We start from the raw sequence: 20,590 nt of genomic DNA, 5'->3' as shown, positions 1-20,590 counted from the left end.
CCAGAAGGGGTGGAGATGCTGCAGGGGCCTCTGCTGATCTGGTAGGCAATCTACCCAGGTCCACTGGCCTGTAACCCCCAAACACTGCCTCACAACCCCCACTTCATGGCAGCTCTGATGTCAACCCAGTCTCTCCAGTCCCCTGTCATGAAGGGACATCTCAGCATCTGTCCTTTCAAAGGACCCCATCTGTTTTCCTGCAACCCTTCAACTCACTTGGGGTGATCCCCTTCAGGGCTCCTGGGCTGGGCCCCACTAACTTGTCAGAACCTGGGAGCCTCAGGCACACTCAAATGGGTGACAATCCTGGAAACCGGATTTTTTTTTTTTTTTGGTAGTTAATTGGAGATAAGAGTGTCACGAACTTTGAATTACGATCCTCAAATCTCAGCTTCCAGATTAACTAGGATTACAGGCATGAGCCACCAGTGCCCAGGGCGAGAGGCAGATTATTAAGCAAGATCAGCAGAATAGTGTCTGGATTTAGTTTCCAGGCAGCTCAGAAGACAGTAGGGCTTGGCTGCAACTCCACACGTGCACACGCGTGCACGCGCGCGGGCACACACACACACACACACACACACACACACACACTAAGGCCTACCCTGTCTGAGGTAAGAACCGGGAAGGCGGGGTGTCTAGTCTCCTGCCATCTCTCCAAAGCGCTACAGTCCCTCAGTATCCACCACCCAGGGACTTGAGACATGCCCCTTACCTCCTCCGACGGCAGTCACGGGGGGAGGACGAGAACCACAGCCCCTCAGGCGAGGTGCCACTCCAGCTCAGGTCCACAGAGAGTCAGGATACGCCCCAACCCCGCAGCCCAGGGCTCTGGGTGTCCTGGGTCAGTTGCCAGGGAGAAGACAGCGGCGCTCCGCTTCTTGGAAGATAGAAGTCTGGGTCTCCAGTCCCTGACCCAGACTGAGCTCCAGAGGTGCTGAGCGGGAAACGCGTGGCGGGGCCACCCAGGTCTCACCTGCTCTTATGGTGGTTGAGCTTTGCGGTGTGGATCGGGCCTCCCTGGCCGCCCTCGCAGCCCTCTGGCCCCCGCCGCCTGTGCCCGTCCCCGGACGCTCCCAGCGCCACGCCCACCGCAAGACCCCAAGCCTGGTCGGGAGCTGCAGCCGGGCTCTGGGCTCCGCCACGCCCACCCGGACGCCAGGCCCACCACGAACGCCACGCCCACCCCGGCAGCAAGGGACCGATTGCAATTACACTGTCTGCTAGGGTGCTCTCCCCAGCCCACCGCGGTCTGTCGGTCGGTCGGTCGGTCGGTCTGTCTCTGTCTCTCCTCTTTGTCTCTTCCTCTCCTCTCTTGCATCCTTTCCTCTCTCCCAACCTCGGTTTCCTCATCTGTGAAACGGGCACAAGAAGAAGGTGCATTGTTATATACTCCCTCCTCAGCTTTAACCACAGACCTCTTTGCACCTACCTGACTCTCCATCTGGCCACACAAAGCCCAGCAAGACAGGATTCCTGTCCTGTTATCCTGGAGTTCTCAGCCCTGGAAGAGAAGACAGCCAAGGGGCATGTAAACAAGGAAGTAAGCTATTCCATAGAGAAGGCTGTTAGATCTGTGGCCCAGACCAACGGCTTGGACAAGGGCAAACACTCTGGGGTCGAAGCTTTGGGGCAGTGAGGCTAAAGAGTCAGCCAGGGATTGAGGAGAAAAGGTAGGCTGCCAGGGGTAAACACAGAGCAGATGCAGAGTGGGTCCTAAGGGTTAAAATGAGAATATATCCTTTTCCCCTTTGGAGCCAAGGGACATTACAAGTCAGATGAAATATGTGTTGCAAGAGTTGCTTCTATTTAAAATACATTAACACCATTCTCTCCCCCAAGGCAATGTGCTTAGAATATCTGATGAAGGGCACATATTTGCTTCAAGAGCACCTCCTAAATTCTGGACATGTACAAGGTTTTATCCCCCATAAAACTTTCCATGACTGCCCACGGAAATGGCCCCTGAAGTTGTCAGTGGCCCTTGCTATATCAACAACTGTGCTTAGAGTTGGGTAGACCACAGAAATTGCCTTCTTTAATTGTCCTGTTTGCTCCAGGAGTGTTCCTTTTCGTTGCTCTCTTCCTGATGGGACCCTGAAGCAGAGAATAAGCTATTTGCCTGGAGTCACTCTGCCAACAGTCAGATCCCAGGTAGGAACCAGGCTTGCCCCCATTCCCACTTCCATCCACTAGCGGTGACTGTGTAGCCATCTTGTCTTCCTTCAGACCCACCCTTTTCTGCTTGACTTTCTATGAAGAGCTGTTCCTCCTTCACAGCCCAGCTCCCTGTGTCCTGGCTGCATAATGCATGCCTGCAGTCCTGCAGCAGAGGCAGGTGACACTGTCTGGCTACATCTTGGTCTCCCCACTCCCCCATCTCTAGGGCATAATTTTTGTCTTTGTCCTGGAATCCCGGAACAGGCCCACACAGTATCTTCTCACAAAAGAAGAAAGTGATGCTATCTGGGGAACAGATACATTTTCTCCCCCCATTAATTAAAAGGCAAGAAAGTTGCTGGACACAGGCTCTTACCTGTAATACTAACTACTGAGGAGGTTGAGATCTGAGAATCATGGTTCAAAGCCAGCCTGGGCCAGAAAGTCTGTGAGACTCTTCTCTCCAGTTAATTGTCCCCCCTACTAAAAAATGCAGGTGGTGGATCTGTGACTCAGAACACCAGCTTTGAGCTAAAAAGCTCAGGGACAGTGCCCAGGCCCTGAGTTCAAGCCCCAGGACTGGGAACCAATGGCGGGTGGGGGAGACAAGCAGGAAAGTGGTTGAAAGTAAGCAGAGAAACTTTATTTGAAAGCATAAAGGAAAGCCACAGAAGGAAAGTGAGCATCTCCATCCAGAGAGAGGCCCAAAGATGAGCCCCTTAGAAGTTAGTTACTATAGTTCATAGTTTGGTACTCCTCCTGTGCCTCCTCTCTCTTGGCTTTGCACTGAACACTGAATGGCTTGTATATATGCCACCACAGTTCTTTCTATTTGTTGAGTGCACACCCAGGGCATGATGGGAAGAAGCATTTGAATAAGAGTCTGAGGCACATGTGATAGGACATGTTATTTGCCATGTGTTATGTCCACCATTTTTTAAAAAATAAAAACAATGTATTCTTCAGAAGCATTCAGAATGCCAACAAAGCAGCTGAAACTTTTTTTTTTACAATTACAGAATGGGATTCGGTTAACAGAAAAGCAATTATTCTGTATAAGCTGTGTCAGAGACAATTAAAGATGAAAAATCCACCATCCGAATAGATAACTAATATGTGCTGTGCTGTGCACCAACCTGACCTGCTTAAAATTTCCATGCTGGTGGCCCAGGCCTGTAACCCTAGCTACTCAATAGGCTGAGATCTGAGATCTGAGGATCATGGTTTGAAGCCAGTCCAGGCAGGAAAGTCCATGAGACTCTTATCTCCAATTAATGACCAGAAAACTACAAGTGGAACTGTGGCTCAAAGTGATAGAGCATTAGCCTTGAGCAAAAGAGCTCAGGGACAATGCTCAGGCTCTGAGTTCAAGCCCCAGAATGGAGAAAAAAAATGTTTATGCCAATTTACAAGCTCCATACTGTACCAGCAAGGTTAGTGACTATTGAAAATACCACCAGGACTGGGCTCAAAAGGCACATTTGGTAGTGTGTTAACTATACCATAGAAGACACTTTAAAAATTTTTTTTTCTTTAAAAGGAGTGAGTTACGTACAAGATGGTTAAATGCTTTATAGAGATGAAAAAACTATTAGAACTTACTTATTCATCATCTTCATCTTCCTTATTTCTCATTCTCTTCATCTTCATCATCTTCCTCTTTCTTCTTTTTTCTATTCTTTTTAGTCTTCACAACTTCCTTTCTTTTTTTTCTTTTGTCAGTCATGGGCTTAAATTCGGGGCCTAGGAGCTGTCCCTGAGCTTTTCTGCTCAAGGCTAGTGCTCTACCTCTTGGAGCCTTAGCTCTGCTTCCAGTTTTCTGATAGTTAATTGGAGACAAGTCTTACAGACTTTCCTGCCTGGACTGGCTTAAAACCATGATCCTCAGATCTCAGCCTCCTGAGAAGCTAGGATTACAGGTGTGAGCCTCCAGTGCCTAGCTGTCCACTACTTTTTATCCATATCAGTCTAACAGTTCCCCTTTCTTTCCCAGAGAAGGAATATACATAATGGGGCTTGTCATGTCCAGAACCCATTCAACTCTAACAGGAAGCTGTGTAGGTGGATCCTTGTTTTCTGCACAGACCAGAATCCAGACATTGCCACCTCCTCAGGGTGACTGTGCCTCTGAAGTCTTCTCCAGCCACTCAACTTACAGGTGGCAGGGCTGCCACTGAACCCAAAGCCTAAGCTCCTTTTGCAATATCACAATGCCCCTGGCACAAGTGGTAGCTCCTCCCTGTAACCAGGCCCTTGACTGGCCATTAGAGCCTTTGTCTCTGCTGGGGAAGGGAAGAGCGGCAGAGCCTGGCCCCAGCACAACTGTAACACATGAAACTCCCACAGGAAAGCAGAGCCAACAGGAGAAATGGGAGTTATCCTGTCCTCCACTCCCTTGTGTCAAGAAGCCATGTCTGAGAGGCGCTGCGGACCAGGCTGCATTTCTTTTTTATTTATTTATTTTTTTGCCTTTTCTTTGAATTGCTATGGAAGTTGAATAGCAGCTGAAGAGTGTGAAGATTGTAAATGGAATATTTTTATTGTGTGGTAATTTTTTTTTATTTATTAAATTTTGTTGACAAGGTATTGTGCAAAAGGGGTACAGTTACATAATAGGACAGTGAGTACATTTCTTGTGATATCTTACACCCTCGTTTTTCTTTCCCTTCCCTAGATCAGGTAGGCATATATACAATACCCAGTGTACCAAAACAGGCTGCATTTCTTGATCACTGGAAAGGGGCTAGGTAGGAGTTCCCTCCTGCCATGGAAGTGGCTAGCCTGTTGGCTCTTAGCCTAGTGATAGATATCATTTCCTGCTACCCTCAGGAATGTTCCATATAAACCACAGTAGTCAAACAAGGGCACTAATCTCATAAACCAAACTCAAAGAGTGCCTGTTTTCCCTCATATGTGGAAGCTAGATCTAAAATACAGTGGGACATGATAAATGATAGAAGACTCTAGGCATTCATACAGGGTGAGACCAAAGGAAGACACTCTCAGGGAAAGAATACAGAGGCAAAATTCCTATGTGCCTCTGGTTATACAAAATAATATTTATCAAAATGAACCCCAGGAAATGAAAAGAAGTGTTTTTTTCTTTGTAGTTGTATTTCTTTTATTTTTGACTTGTTTATCTATCTTTGGGAGGGCAAGGGGGGCAAAGAAATGGAAGGACAAAGGGTGAACAAATCCATCAGTGGTACTCAGTAGATGCTATGTTGAAAATGAACTATACAACTTGCTTATGGGAACAGGAGGGCAAAACTAGGGGAGAGAGTGATGGAAGAGGTGACATTGTCCAAAAAGAAATGTACTCTTTACCTGAATTATATAATTGTCACCCCTCTGCTCATCACCTTTATAATAACAATAAAAACATGTTTCTAAGAAAGAGCACTAATCTCTCAGATATCTATGTACCTCTACACTGCTAGTGAAATGCTTTCATGGTCTATGACCAGAACCTCTCAATGTGAACCCCATCTACATCAAGACTGCCATTCTCCTTGGTCCAATGAGAAGGACTCAGGTAGAAGACAAGCCCTGAGCCCCTTCCTTGCTGAAGTTCCCTGGGACCTGGGGTTGGATCCATGGAGACATGAGGCTGGGACCTGGTGGTCCCAGCCTGAGAGCTGGTGGAACAAGAGACCACAGCCTGGACACAGAAGCTTCTCCAAGCCTCCCATCTCTATCTCACTGGCAGGAAGCACTCGGGGCTATGGCTGTCCCCATCCTAGCTTCCCCCCTCCATTTGTAGTGTGAAGTTGTTCCAGCCCCATGTCACAGCCCACATGTCTCACCTAGGTTAATACAACAGAGTCTTGAGTCTGTGAGCTCAGCCATGGTGATTTTCTAAAACTAGTCTGACTCCATTTTCCCTTGAGCCCTTCTATTGCTACTGCTTCTTCTCCCTCTGACTTGTTCTCCACTTAAATGTTCAGGGAATATTACTGAGTTGGAAGGCATGTCTGCTTGTAGGTGTTGTTCAATGGGCTCATTTTCCATGTAGAAAACTCCTGTTCATCCTAGGCAATCTAACCCTTTGTAAAATGTCCTTTTACCTCTCCCATGCCCCCACCCCCCCACACACACCTCTGCATTACAGAGCAAGACTGTCAAGCATGGTTCAGAGCTACTGTGCATAGAACAGTTGCCTGAATTTTCTTAAGAAAATTTAACAAGGCCACATCATCTATCCAGGGAAAGAAGCTGGTTTTCCCACTCTTGTGGAAAGAAAACCAAAGTTCTCAACACATGCAGCAAGTTAACAACATAAAGGAGATAGATCAAGAGGAGTAAATAAACCAACCAATCTCCAAAGGAAATAGAAATCATTTGGGGAACAGAATTTTAAGAAATCAAAAATTTTGGGGTAGTGGCTCCTATCAGCTACTCAGGAGGCTGAGATCCAAAGGATCACAATTCTAAAAAGTCAGATGGAAAAGAAGAGTCTTAGGAACTTCATGTCTAATTAACCAGCAAAATACCGGACTGGAGGTGTGGCTCAAGTGGTAGAGTGACAGCTATGAGCAAGTATGAGGTCCTCAGTTCAAGCCTTTGTACTGGCCAAATAAGAAGAGAAAAAGAAAGAAGAAAGAAAAAACTTTCCATTACTCTTGAGCTTAGAGAAGTTACTGAATCCATCCAACAACAGCAAATGGCCATGAAGCAAAGGAAACCAAGAACACAAGGAAAGACCCTTGAAAATTAAACTGTAATTGTGAAATGTAAAAACACTTCAAACCTGGTATGGTTGTGTATACCTGTAATCCTAGCACTCAGGAGACTAAAACAAGAGGATCAACAGTTCAAAGCCAGCTTAGTCTACTCAGTGAGACCCTCCTCTCTGAAGAAGAGGAGAGGAGGGAAGGGGAGAGGGGGGAGGGAGGGAGAAAGGAAGGAAGGAAAGAAGGAAGGAAGGAAGGAAGGAAGGAAGGAAGGAAGGAAGGAAGGAAGGAAGGAAGAAGGAAGGAAGGAAGGAAGGAAATATTCATTGGACAGGATGGGAGAGTGGAATAAGAAAATGTTTCATAATCTATAAAACCTTAAGAGAAAAAGAGACTTAGATGACTAACATAAATGATCATCCAACTAATGAAATTTCGAGGAAGGGAAAAAATAAGATAAAGAATGACAGTATATCAGTAATAGTCTAAGCAGGAAGCAGAGTTCATACTGGATGAATCCAAAAATTGAGACTTCACCAGAAAGGTAGTTTGCAGGGTTTGGACTGAGAACTAAAACAGAACTTGTCTAAGCACCCAGACACTAATGAAAGGAAGCAGACACCTGCCTGTATCTAAAGGAATAAGAGGAGGAAACCATGTTACCCAAGCCAAAAGACAAGGGGGAGGTTTCCCAGTATAGAAACTGTGGCCTAGACACAGCCTGAAAGCAAAGGCAGGGGGAGATACTAACAGCCCCTCCCTCCCACTGACCAAGCCCAACAGGAATCCCATCAGCAAAGGAGTCATTCTAGCCTCCCCCTGTATAGAGAAGAACAAACATAATGGTGTACAGCAGCTCTGGGTAGGGTGTACTAGTGTCCCCCTTATCTATGTGTCTGCTCCATAGAGACACATTCGAAGGCCCCCAATGAAACACACACACACATACTGTAGAGAGAGATTATACATAACTATATATAGATTACATATAGATATCTATTATACAAAAATATAGAGTATACATAATATATAGACATATACTATATACAATGTATATAGACATAGACTATACCTATACAATATATGTATTGTATATGTACATATACAATATGTATAGAAAAAACATATAGGATTTAGTAAGAGTTCCTATTTTACCTATTAACTAAAGGGCAGTTTACAATAATGTCACTCCTTTGAACAATTAATTCATAGTTTAACAAAATAAATACCAGGAAGCTGAAACATGTGTTGTCAGAAATGAGGGGATAGGAGGTAAAGAAGGAGGTAAGACAAATGGAGAGAGATGGATACAGTCATAATGGTCAATGTACTTCTGTGAAAATGGATTGACATCATTACAAACCTCTCTGCTATTCATACGTACACATACAATATACATATACTATATATGCAACATATGTCTATGTATTATATATAATGTATATGGTATTTATCTACAAAGAGATTATATGTACATATTTACATAATTATACATACATATTTTTCTTATCTTTAAGTAGCTGTGCACTTAATTCATATCCCTGGCCTTGTTTTTCCACTTCACTAATTCTCTCTGTGTGTTTTTCTGGTTGTCAACTTGACTGGATTGAAAGACAATGTTGGAACAATCCTATTTTGTATGGTTAACAATTCATTAATTCATTTGTCACCACTTTAGACTTGTTCTTGCCTAGTGCATTTGATCAACCCACTTCCCTCTTAAGGGAGTGTGTGTCTGTGTGTCTGTGTGGGTACTGGGGCTTGAACTAAGGGCCTCAGGCTCTCACCTGGCTTTTTGCTTAAGGCTACATTTAAGTCTCAGCTTCACTTTCAATTTAGTTTTCATTTATTTTTTTCAGTCTTCTGTTTGTTCAATTAACTCCATTTCCTTGGTGCCTCTATTCAGTTATGATTGCTGTTGTTTCCACAACTGTTTGGTGAATCTGTTTTTGAGTGCTGTTGTTGAGTTAAGATTCTCTATGGCCTGCAGAGACAATCACTTTTATCACCGGGAGGAAATGAAGCTGTCTTCAGGGCGGACAGTACTCTGTCCTCAGTGACCATAGTTACTGTCTTGGCATGGACTCCGATGCACGTTTCCGCACCCACTGCTGCCTGCTGCAGCACTGATGCATAAGTGTGGATGGTGTAGGTATGTGATATAGGAGTATGACGTGTATCCATGATGAGTGCGCTGTATGGTGCACGTGGTGTTTGTGTGCATGTGATATGGTCTGTAAAAGAGAGATCTGGAGGGCAGGGGGTATGTATGCTGTGTGCTGTGCATTGTGTGTGATGGCGGTGAGTGTGAACTGTGCTATGGTTTGTGTGGCTAGCTGTGTGTATGTGTGGGTGGTTTCTCTGTTGTATGTGGTGAATAGTGTATCTATGACTGGAGAGACCCATGCGGTAGCATCTGAGGGGTCCCAGGGAATGGCAAGCCTTCATTCTATATCTACACCTGGCCACATAAGGCCCCGAGATGAAGGCCTATTTATCTCAACACTACCTCTCTCTTCTCCTCTAGCAAAGGCCACTTCTTTCACTTCCTCATGCTTCCATCTATCTCCCACCCCACCCACAGTGGATTGGTCCCTTAAGGTCACATGACTCAGTCTTGGCCAATCAGATTTCATCCCAGGATTCTGCCATTTGAAACTGGGGTAAGAGATAGTCTCGGGTGGTCCACTCAAGACTTCCTGTGGCCTTGTGGCCTACCCTGGCAACTTGTTTGAGCCAAACTCCACTATGGCTAGGTATTACATAGGTTGGAAATCATTTTTTTACCTCAAAGAAGGTAGCCCTGCCAACATAGAGGAATTGGCTGGTCCAGTTGTTAGTCCGGGGCCCAGGTCTACCAGCTCTCTTCAGGGCTTCCTTTGGGCCCTCTTGCCTGTAACAGAGGCAGATTTTGCAGCCTGGTAGCACTTCCTGTATTTTCCAGTCTTCTGCAACAGATAGTTAGACCTGTTCATTCCTGAACCTCTGCCACAGGTGCGAGGCGTTTGGAGCTCCCAGGTTCCCTGCTCAGGTCAGAGTCAGAGTCTTCGGACTGGTGGCACCCGCAGGACAGGGGCATGGAGAAGCGAAGTCAGATCTATTTAAAGGCCCCTGTTTCATCAGTGACCACCACACAGCTGTGGCTTGTAAAAGGGACCAGTGAGAAAAGCACCATGAGAAAACATGACCATGAGAGACACTTCTCATCCCTGAATGGAGACTGAGAGCCCAGAGTTGTTTGGAGTCATACATAATGACCTTTAACCAGATTTCCAGTCCCAGGCAGGATAAGAAAAAAAAAAAAAACTGTAGTGGCTCACACTGAGGTGCCAGACTTTGAAGTCAGGCCCCACCACGTGAACCCCATTTTAGAATCGAACCCTGAGCCAATCAGATTTGTACCTGTGTTCTAATCTTGCTTGCACAGCTGATTGTTGTAACCTTGTTCTTTGCCTTTATAAGCCCTGTGTAATCACAGCTCGGGGCTTCCTCCTAACCTCCGCTGTGTCTGTGGGTAGGACGAGGCCCGAGTTGGCAGCTCATTAAATAAAACCTTGCCTTGCTTTTACATTTCGGAGTGTCTGAATCTCGGTGGTCTTCTTGGGGGTGGTCTTGCGACTTGGCACAACAACACCTGTAATCCCAGCTCCTGGGGGACTGAGATCTGAGGATCATGGTTTGAAGCCAGCCCAGGCAAGAAAGTCTATGAAATTCCTATCTCCAATTGGGCACCAACAAAGCCAGAAGTTGAGCTATGGTTCAAGTAGTAAAGTGCTATCCTCGAGCAAAACAGCTTTGGGACAGTGCCCAGGCTCTGAAGCCCCAGAACTCGGGGGGGGGGGGAGGGGAAGAGGGAGAGAATGAGAGACAGAGACAGAGACAGAGACAGAGAGAGAAGACCCATAGTCTACAGTAGCGAGGCAGAGACAGAGGGGCTCTACCATGAGGTCAAATCAAACAATTTCCCTTCTACCTCCCTCCTCTTCCCTCTGTCATCTCATCACATTGGACATAGCATTTGACCATGTCCCAATTTCTACCACAACCAATGATACTACAGAATTGTACCACTCAAAGAAAAGGATGCTGAGATGTTTTACCCATCAATGCCTGCCTCTTGTTGACCACAGACTGCTCCTAGAGGTGTTAATAATCCAGTATCTTATGGTTGATTGGGCTTGACTTAAAATGGTAGAGCACTAGCCTTGAGGGAAGAGCTCAGGGACAGCATCCAGGCCCTGAATTCAAGCCCCATGACTGACCAAAAACAAACGTTTCATCTTGCTGGGCACTGGTGGATCACACCTATAATCCTAGCTACTAAGGAAACTGAGATCTGAAGATTCTTGTTCAAAGTCAGCCCAGGCAGAAAAATCTGTGAGACTCTGGTCTTCAGTTAATCAGCAAAAAGCCGGAGGCGGAGCTCTGGATCAAGTGGTAGAGCACTAACCTTGAATGGAAAAGGTGAAAGTCCAAAGTCCTGAGTTCAAGCCCCAGTATGTACTGGGGGTACATTTGAATGTGACAATCCTCATTTTGCAGAGCGAGAAACAGGCCCAGTAGCATTCACCAGCTTGCCCTACATGGTAGAGCTTGAAGGTACCAGAAGATGGGGTTATGTGATCATGTGGCTGGAAGGAGCCCAGAGAAGAGAGTTCCCAGACAGGCAGTCAAGCCTAAGCTCATCTCACTCCTAGTGAGGAAATGAAAATAAACATTTCCTGTCATGGCTCTCTGGCTGTGCCTCAGGTGGCCACTCCGGGGTGTCGAGTCCAGCTGCCAGCCTCACCCATGACTGGGCCCTTGGGTGCCTGAGCAGTTGCCACCGTAACCCCACAAGGCTCCTCAAGGTCGGAGGCAGGAATAGGAAAGGAGTCTCTACTTCTAGCCGTGATCCATCCCTGAAGACTACCTAGAGGACCCAAGGGCCTGGGATAGGAAATCAGCTGGGAGCCAACTGAAAAAGCTCTGTGTGTGTGTGTGTGCGTGTGTACCAGTCCTAGGGCTTGAACTCAGGGCCTGGGCATTGTCCCTGAGCTTTTGTGCTCAAGGCCAGTACTCTACCACTTGAGCCACAACTCTACTTACAGCTTTTTTGGTGGCTCATTGGTGTTGAGAATCTCATGGATTTTCTTACTCAGGCTGACTTTGAACCTGCCATCCTCAGATCTCCATCTCCTGAGTAGCTAGGATGACAGGTATAAGCCACCAATGCCTGGTGACTAAGCTTGTTTTTATGGCTACAGGTGAGGTTGGTACCATGGAAGAAGTTTGGTGTGGGAAGACAATTCTACCTGTCCCAGCTCTGGGTCCCAATACCCAGTTTAGCCCATGGAAAATCCCAGCCTGAGGAGAGGCTCCCTCTACTGGCTCTTCTCAGACCTGGAAGGGAGATGGACCAGCTGACACTGAAGTCCAGTCTCCTGCCCTAGTCATGGGCCCTAGCTGCAAGATACAAGCCCAGTTCCTCACAGGAAAAAGGTACATGGGTAGAACAATGTGATATGTTCTCGAGACAGCTCACACCGCACCCAATTACAAGCCAATTACAAATCACAGAAGATTCTGAACACATAAAAGGGAATTGCCTGTCTCAAAACAACAGGTAGATACCTCCTCTACCTGGTGTGAAAATTTAGCCAGTCAGCCCTCTACTCTCCCCACACTCACACCAAGAAGGATCACTCGAACTTAGGGCTCAAGGGGTATCCCTGAACCTGAGTGGATTGTTTCTGTCCACTTTCAGCAAGATCATTGGAAATCAGTTGCTTTTTCTGGCTACTCCAGGGAGCCCTCCCTCTCTAGGGAAGCCATTTGGTGATTATGATTCATTTCATGTGTGTCCAAAAAAGGAAAAGGACAGGTGGAGAGGAGGGGCCTAGGCCTCTGAAAATTCAGGGCTGCTGAGCCCCATGTCTAGTAGTGTCCCAGGCCATGAAAAGAGAGAGGCTGAGGTTTGGAGCAATGGAGCAGATATTTGGCACAAAGAAGGCAGGAGGGCAGAGCAAGGACAATGGGATAGTGGAGAGACAGAGGGACCTGGGGGATAAGAGGACATGGGGCAAAAAGAAGAGCTTGAAATGGAATGAAGGGGCAGAGTGGGCACAGGCCCACACTTGTCCAAGGCTACACATGCAGAGAAGATGTGCAGGCCCAACCAAGTTCATGGATTGCAGAGAAAGCACCCTGTGTGATTTTTTTCAGGAAAGATGCTGGAAAATAGAAGGAATCAGGCCAGGTCAGGCTAGACAAGACGTCCTGTATTAAAATTGAACACACTCTTCCAGCCAGAGCTGCAGATGTGAACTGCCAGTTTGCATTCTCTCCTGGTGAAATCAGACTATGAAAGAAGAATATTAGGATATCTGTTTGCAGAGCTCATGTTTATGGGCCCAGACAGGCCTCCTTGCTGAGAAATCTGTCTTGGAGAAGGGGAGACGCAGCATGAGTTGTGCACATTCAAGGATACAAAGATGGCATGTACCCAAGTCTTGGAACAAGAGTCAGATCTCTCTAGCTGGCCCTCAGTTCTTTCAGCCCATACCACTTGGGTTTAGCCTTGGGTTTTGTTGTTTGGTGAGGGGTGCTGATCCAGGGCCTTGAACTCAGATCCTGCCCTCTGTCCTTAAGTTTTTTTGCCCAGTTGAGCCATACATGCACTTCTGGCTTTTTGCTGGATAATTGGAGATAAAGAGTTTCATGAACTTTCCTACTTAGGCTGCCTCTGAACTGTGATCCTCAGATCTCAGCCTCCTGAGCAGCTAGGATTATAGGTGTGAGCCACTGTTTCCCTGCTGGCTTGGGTTTTTAACAAATATCAACTTTCCCCAGACACCTTTCCTGTTATTACATCTCTAAACCATGGCAACAGAGCTTGTCTCATGTTCTTGCAATCCTATAGGTCAACATGGTCCCCACTTCCTTCTAAAAGCCCCACCCAGATTTAGAAACACTCCCACTGAAACACATGAGCAGAGCAGAAGGTTCAATAAAGAAACTACTAGAGAATGGCTGAGAAGGAGCCTGGCCTGCCTGATCCTCACATCACCTCCCAGGGATTGCAGAAGAGGCCTTGTGTACTGGCAGTAGCCTTAGAAGCTGGAGGCTAAAAAGGAAGGGTGTCAAGTGTAGGGCTGCTCCCTGTCCCCCAAAAGGACAGGAAGGATCTACAAATCTTAGAAGCTCAATCTTAAACTTCAGAAGCAGATAAGATCCAGAGGATAGAAACAGTAATCAGCAGATCAGCTCTCCTGAGAAAGAGGCCTTTGGCCAGGACACACCAACCTCCTTCCTGGTTTGAGGGGAGAGTCCTTGGACTGTACTGTAGGTAGGGATGGTGTAACTGATGCTTAATGATCTAGATTTTAACATCAATTTTGCCTTGAGCAAGATGGCCCATGATGACTGTGTAGACTTAGAGGTACCTGAGGACCATCCTGACCTACAGGGTGACCCAGCCGCATACTCCAGCATCTGTACTGGCCCTGCCCTGCCTGACTAGTTAGATGAAAATTGACAAAGGACTAGTCATCACTTCAGACGACAAAACTGGGCCAGGCCAAAATGATATATGAGAAGGAACTCAATAGAAGTAAATGCTAAGCTTTGCCGCTAACCCAAAGTCACATAGTAGGAACACAAATGAACAGAATGGCCTCAAAGCAATGCACTCATGGAGGAAAGTCCTAAGTGTTTTGTGGGCCACAAACTCCATGTGAATCTGGGTGATGGTCTGCTTTCTATGTGAATGCACCATCAGTGGGTGCACCTCCAGATACTTGTGGCCCCTTCTGGCAATTTCAGTGTGAACTGATGTTTGAGATAGATCCTATAACTCCTTATGGAGACCATCCCATGACCCCCAGAACTTCCCAGGCTGCATACCAGAAAACTGAAGGTGCCTGAAGTTTTGTCCTTCAGCCCTGGTGACCCTAACTTTGAGGTGAAATTTGGGGACCAGGGCTCCCCTGTGGGATCTAGACTGGCCTAGTTTCATTTCTGCCTCTCTCTACCTTTCTCTCCAATACTCAGCATGGTCCTCATATCAGCATGAGCTTTTAGGGAACCTAACCCCAGATTTAGTGGTGAGGAAGTGGGTCATCTTCTTGAATGAGGCTCTGGGGCCCATATTCTCATAGGTCACTGGCTAGAGAATACATGTACTAAGCAGGGTACAAAAGTGAAGAACCTTGCCTGGGCACCCATGGCTCACACCTGTAATCCTTGATACTCAGGAGGCTGTGATCTGCGGATCATGGTTCAAAGCCAGCTCAAGAATTAAAATCCATGAGACTCTTATTTCCAGTTAAGCACACAAAAAGGAAAAGAGAAAACAAAGCTGTGGCTCAAGTTGTAGAGCATTAGCCTTGAGCAAAAAAAGCTCAGGGACAGTGCCCAGGCTGAGTTAACACACACACACACACACACACACACACACACACACACACACACACACACACACACACACACACACACACACACAGAGCTGAAGAACCTGAGAAGGGACTCTGAATGGGAACTATTTTTTTCCAGTACTGGTAGTTGAACTGAGGACCTCCCATTTGTTAAACAAGGGCTCTGCTACTGAGCCACACACTCAGCCATCTTGTTTGTATTTTGTTTTTGACAGTCTTCTTCCTGTGGGTTAGCTGGCCTTAAGCTTGTCATCCTTCTGCCTTTGCCTCTCAAGTAGCTGGGATTTCAGGTGTGCACCACCAAGCAATTCTGAATGAGGAAATTTTAAGGAAATGGGATGTGGGATGTGATGACAGCCAAGCCAGCCCATCCTGAGGCATGGGCACCAAACAACATCAACAACCAGTATGTGTGCTATGGCTCTGTTGGTTATGCCACTTGGTCCTCACGCAATGAAGGAGAAGGCCCTGCTGCCATCCCATCGTACAGCTGAGTAAGTTTAGGATCCTCAAGGTTAGTGACTTACCCAAGATCTCACACTGTCAATGACAGTTTTCAGCCCCTGTCAAAGAATGATGTAGCACATTCAGACCCAAACCAGCAGACATGGGGTGACATCCTAATGGAAGAGGCCCATTCTCTGCTTTCATACCATTGCTCCTTTGGGGCAATGGTTCCTTAGCAGGGCAATGGCAGTCTGGGTCCAGGACAGGAGATGTGAATCTATGTCCTAGCCACAGGCTAAGGAGCCCACAGACAACTGCAGAAAAGCAAGCAGGCAGAAGGTAGGAGCCATAGAAGACAGAGAATTCCTGCCAGGGCACGGAGCTTTGCTGTTTATGTTCTAGAGGACAGGATTTATTGGAACAAAATACACAAGACCAGCCAGAACCAATGCTTGGTCCTCTTTGGGACATGGTAAGGTTCTGATCTAACTAATTTGTATTTCTTATGAATTTGAAATGAAACAAACATAGAGACAACAAAACCTAACACATCTCAGAGTGGGGCCTGAAAAGGACCCAGAGGGTCTGGCCAGAAACCCAGAACAGGAGAGGCAGAGACCTACAAAGGAAACCACGGTCTTGCTCTATAGCCCTGATCCATCGAGGGCCACAGCCTAACACAAAAGGGGGCCCAGCAACAGGGGCAAGGGCTAGTCTCCAAGCCCAATGCAGATATTAAGATGCAGTTCATTGCTTCAGGCAGACCTGATGCGGGAGTATGCCAGCCCCAGCAGGTGATTTAACTGGCAGGTGCTCTGGGGCTCCAGCCTGGACACACCTTGCTCATTTTAATCTCGCTCATAATCAGGTGGTAGGTGGGTGGCTCAACCCAGCCTCCATCCTGGTACCAGTTGCAACAGGGAGGTTGGATTGGCACATATCAGCTAAACAGGATCTGCATAGGACAAGGGAGAAAGTCTCTTTGTGAAATGGGTTTCATTGATGCCAGCCAAGCCCTTTGGCATGTGGTCCTCTCACTGCCACCACCACCACTCCACCACCCCAGCCTGCCCATCAGCCTTCTCATGTCTCAGCCTCTGCCTGCAAAATCTGGGAGAACCTCAGCCTCATGGAACCCATCCCCCCACATGAGCCCACTCATGTGTGTGAACCCAGCCCCCAGCAGCCCACTCCTCACCTGGTAACAAGCCCCTTCCAGAGACCCTCCTCACCATCCATGCCCACTCCTGCCTCTTCCGTGTCAATCTCTCCTCCACTGGCATTCAAGGGGATCTCTACATTGAAAGCTAACCCCCCACTCCCTTCCACGGCTCCCCTAAAGCTTTGCTCAGTCACACTAGCATCTTCACAGTGGGGACCTCTTGCCAGCCTCCCAGCCTGATGAGCACCCCAAAGGTCCTTTGTGGCAGGGATCCCCACAACCCAGCAGAACAAGCACTTCCAAGCCTTTGACGTAGCTGTCCCCTCTCCACCTACCTTCCCAGCCCCAGTGTGTCCTCAGATCCTTCTCAGTTGTGGCATGTGTGAAGGTACCACCCCCGCCCCCTGTCCTGGCAGCTATTTGTACTCTCCTATACACCCTCAATCCAGGCTGCCCCTGGACAGAACCAGGCACAGGGGCAGGACTCAAATGCCATAGCCCTGAGTGTGAGCTATCTGCTCTGTACCAGAGAGGGAGAGGCAGGCCCAGGAGGCCCCTGAGAACATCTGCATGTGCTCCCATGGGAAAAGCACATTTCTGAGTAACAAGACCCATCGTGGGACTTCTGGTCTGGAAGGTCCCTCTCTCACCTTGTTGTCTGCTAGGATGCCCCTCCTGCCTGGAAGATGAAGCCATGCACCTTCATGAGCAAAATCCTTGGGGAAGGGGAAAGAGAAGCCAGATTTCAGGTCCTGGCTTCTCAGGGAGTGGCCCATGGCCCCCTGCCCCGACCTTCTTGTCCAAATTCTTGGCGAAGTCTGGGGCCAGGACTCCATCTGGACTCCTTCTCGCTCCTTCCCAAGAAGTAGCCTGGAGGCTTCTAATCCAGGAGTTTGGGATTAAAAACAAAACAAAACAAAACAGATCTTTATCTGTACAAGCCTACCATGAGACTCCAATTAACCATCAAATAAGCCAGAAATGAGGCTATAGCTCAAGTGGTAGAGTACTAGCCTTGAGCAAAAAGCTCAGGGATAGCATCCAGGCCCTGAGTTCAAGCCCCTAGATGGGCACCAAAAAAAAAGAAGAAAAATACAAGCCCACTCCCATCCTCCCACGCTTTGCAAAGCTCCTGAGTAATGAAGTCTCCTCCTCCAAATCTCCTAGCCCTCAATGCCCAGCCCATGTCAGGAGTGGGCATAGATCACAGGCCTCCCTGGCTTCTGCAGGCCCTCAGTGGCAGACACATCCTATCAGGTGTGATGTGAGCCCCCAGGCCAGGGACCCAGCCAGGCTTCCTCCCTGATCAGCTTCACCCTCTGGGAATGAAGTGTTAAGCCAAAAGAATGAGGGGATAATAATACAAGTTTAGGCCTGCAGTATATTTGGGGACAGGTGTCTGCTTGTTGTCCACAGGGAGGCTAGATCTTAGAAGCACCTCAATGCCTCCAGGTAGCCCCACTCCTCCCACCCTCCCCCACACACTCCCTGAGCTTGGCCAGGGCAGGGGTGGCTTCCATCTTGTTCCTCAGAACCCACAGAACATGAGCTCCATAAGTCCTTCCAGTCCCCAATGTGCACCGGACCACACTGGGCACACGCTGAACTCAGCCCACCAGCACAAGCAGTCCACTGTGGGGCTCACTGGATAGAGCTATGCCAAACGTCTGTGGTTCCATCTGTAAAATGGGGTGAAGAGGTAAAAGACTCAACCAGGTCAGGTGATAAGCACAGCATATGGCACACAGGAGGCCTTTGGAAAGAGTCCTGGGAGCAGGGGGAGACATGGAAAGTACTGAGGGCACATTGAATCAAGTCATTGTACACAACACCCAGGATCCCACTTACTCACAGTGCGGGAGCCCTGACCTGAAGTCTAGGGCCCAGAATGTGGCTCTTGGGAATCAAGCCCTTAACAAAAAATCAGCCCAGCTATGTGGAGACAGAAGCTCTAGGCTAAGTCCTACAGTTGGTAGGTAGGCAGTCTGTGCTCAGGTGAGAGACGTGCCCACCTGTGGTGAGGTCAAGGGTCACAGGCCTGCGCACAGTCCTTGGTCCTGCCTAAGGGCTAAGTTGGTAGGCCCAACCAGCCTACAGGCCTCGTTCCTCACTCAAGGGCTGTTCCAGAGCAGCCACAGCAGCTGGGGCGCCTCAAGGACTGCATGACAGCACGAAGGGGGCCCCTCCGGCCCTCTGCCGACAGACTGTCCTCACTAGCTGGTGCCCGCTGCAGCTGTTCAAATTGCATCTCCAGGTGCTTCTGGATGGCCACACCGAGCACCTCCGGGTCCACCGAGGCTCCGTACACTTCCCACGTCATGCCCTCGGAGTCCCACCTCACATCTCGCACAGGAGAAGATGCCTCTTCCAGCCTGGAGCCCAGAGTTACCTCTGGGAAGATGTGCAGCGACACAGGTGCTTCTAGGGATGGGCTGGTGGCCACAGCCTTGCTGGTTGCCACTGGGGCCACCTGCACACCAGCATCCTGGGCTGAGGCCAACCCAGCAGCCAAGTCACTGGCTGAGGTCATGGTCCACACATCTTTGGTCCTGGAGCCCGAATCTGTAGCTAAGCCTGAGGTGCCCCAAGGGTGGGCACAGCAGTGGGAGTGCCCAGGGAGCCCTGCAGGCAATTTACAGTGGAACTTCAATCCCTGCTGAACCTGCAGCCCAGACTCGCTCACAGATGCCACCAATTTGGGAAAGGCTAGGATCCCTGTGGCAGGCAGGACATGGCAACAGCCAGCAGCCCCAGCCTCCCTCATGCTTCCCAGCAATGCGGCTGGGGGCAGGGCATGGCAGGAGGTGGCAGCTGGCTGCCCAGAGGCTTTGGACTCAAAGTGGGGGCTGCCGCTGTGGGCAGCTGTGCCCTCCAGCTCCAGAGGAGGCTCCCACTCCTGACTCTCACCCAGCATCCAGACAGAGTCAGAAGTCGCATCCTCTGGAGCCACATCCTTTCCCAGGCCTGCATGGGCCTGGTCACCCTGGCCAGAAACACTACCAGGCAGCTGATGAGCCCCACGGACAGGTGATCCGCCAAGGGCAGAACAGCTGAGACTGGCCTTCCGGGCCCCACCATGACCACGGGTCTGGCTGCTACGGGCCAGGTCAGAGTGGCTCCTCTGCACAGCAGCCACACTGGGAGCCCGCAGGCGACACAAATCTCCAGTGCCCATGGTGGACACATTGCCCACAGTGCTGCTCCGCCAGCGGCCCACGGCACCAGGCTGTGGCTGGGGGCTGGAGGCCTGTGCCGGCTCCATGCTCTCCGTCTGGCATTCTGCTTCCTCTGGGGCTTGGGAACAAGTGCTGGCCTTGCCCGGCTGGGCCTGCCAGACAGTGCTGCTGGCACTCTTGCGGAGTTCTGGCCTCTGCTCCCGGCCTTCACACAGCAGACTGGAAGAGCTCTGGGACAATGTCTGGGCACGGGGACTCTGGGGTGCCCGGGCACCGGGCTCTGGGTGGCTGGAGCTCATAGTTGCCTGCAGGAAAAGAGAAAGCAAATGAGTGGAGTTGTGTCCTGGACTCTGCCCCAAGCCCACACAGAGCAAGGCACACTGAGGAGATAGTTCTAGTCCCAACCTGCCTGACCAGTCAGAGCCATAAGGCAGTCAGTGACATCAGACACTTCAAATCAAGGCCATGCCACATAAAATACAGGGCCACCACAGCAAACATCTAACGATCAGTTACTCTGTCACAGGGTTCTGGGGATACCACTATGCCATATCTTTT

The 20,590-nt window shown here is 48.7% G+C and overlaps 1 protein-coding gene across 1 annotated transcript; it reads right to left on the bottom strand.

Moving 5' to 3' along the window:
• Positions 1-18,963: 18,963 nt before the first annotated feature.
• Positions 18,964-20,337, bottom strand: Gprin2 (G protein regulated inducer of neurite outgrowth 2). Its single transcript, XM_048335976.1, has one exon. It carries the CDS (start codon positions 20,329-20,331, stop codon positions 18,964-18,966), a length of 1,368 nt encoding a protein of 455 aa, XP_048191933.1. The 5' UTR covers positions 20,332-20,337.
• Between the last annotated feature and the right edge of the window lie 253 nt (positions 20,338-20,590).

The sequence above is a fragment of the Perognathus longimembris genome, chromosome 2 (assembly GCF_023159225.1).
Source record: "Perognathus longimembris pacificus isolate PPM17 chromosome 2, ASM2315922v1, whole genome shotgun sequence".
In the NCBI taxonomy this organism is placed as follows: Eukaryota; Metazoa; Chordata; class Mammalia; order Rodentia; family Heteromyidae; genus Perognathus; species Perognathus longimembris.
Note: the sequence above shows the minus strand (reverse complement) of the source record. Positions and strands in the feature narration are given on the sequence as shown.

Bases quoted from the DNA above. Each gene is read 5' to 3' on its own strand.
- Gprin2 (XM_048335976.1), bottom strand. From the start codon at position 20,331: ATGAGCTCCAGCCACCCAGAGCCCGGTGCCCGGGCACCCCAGAGTCCC.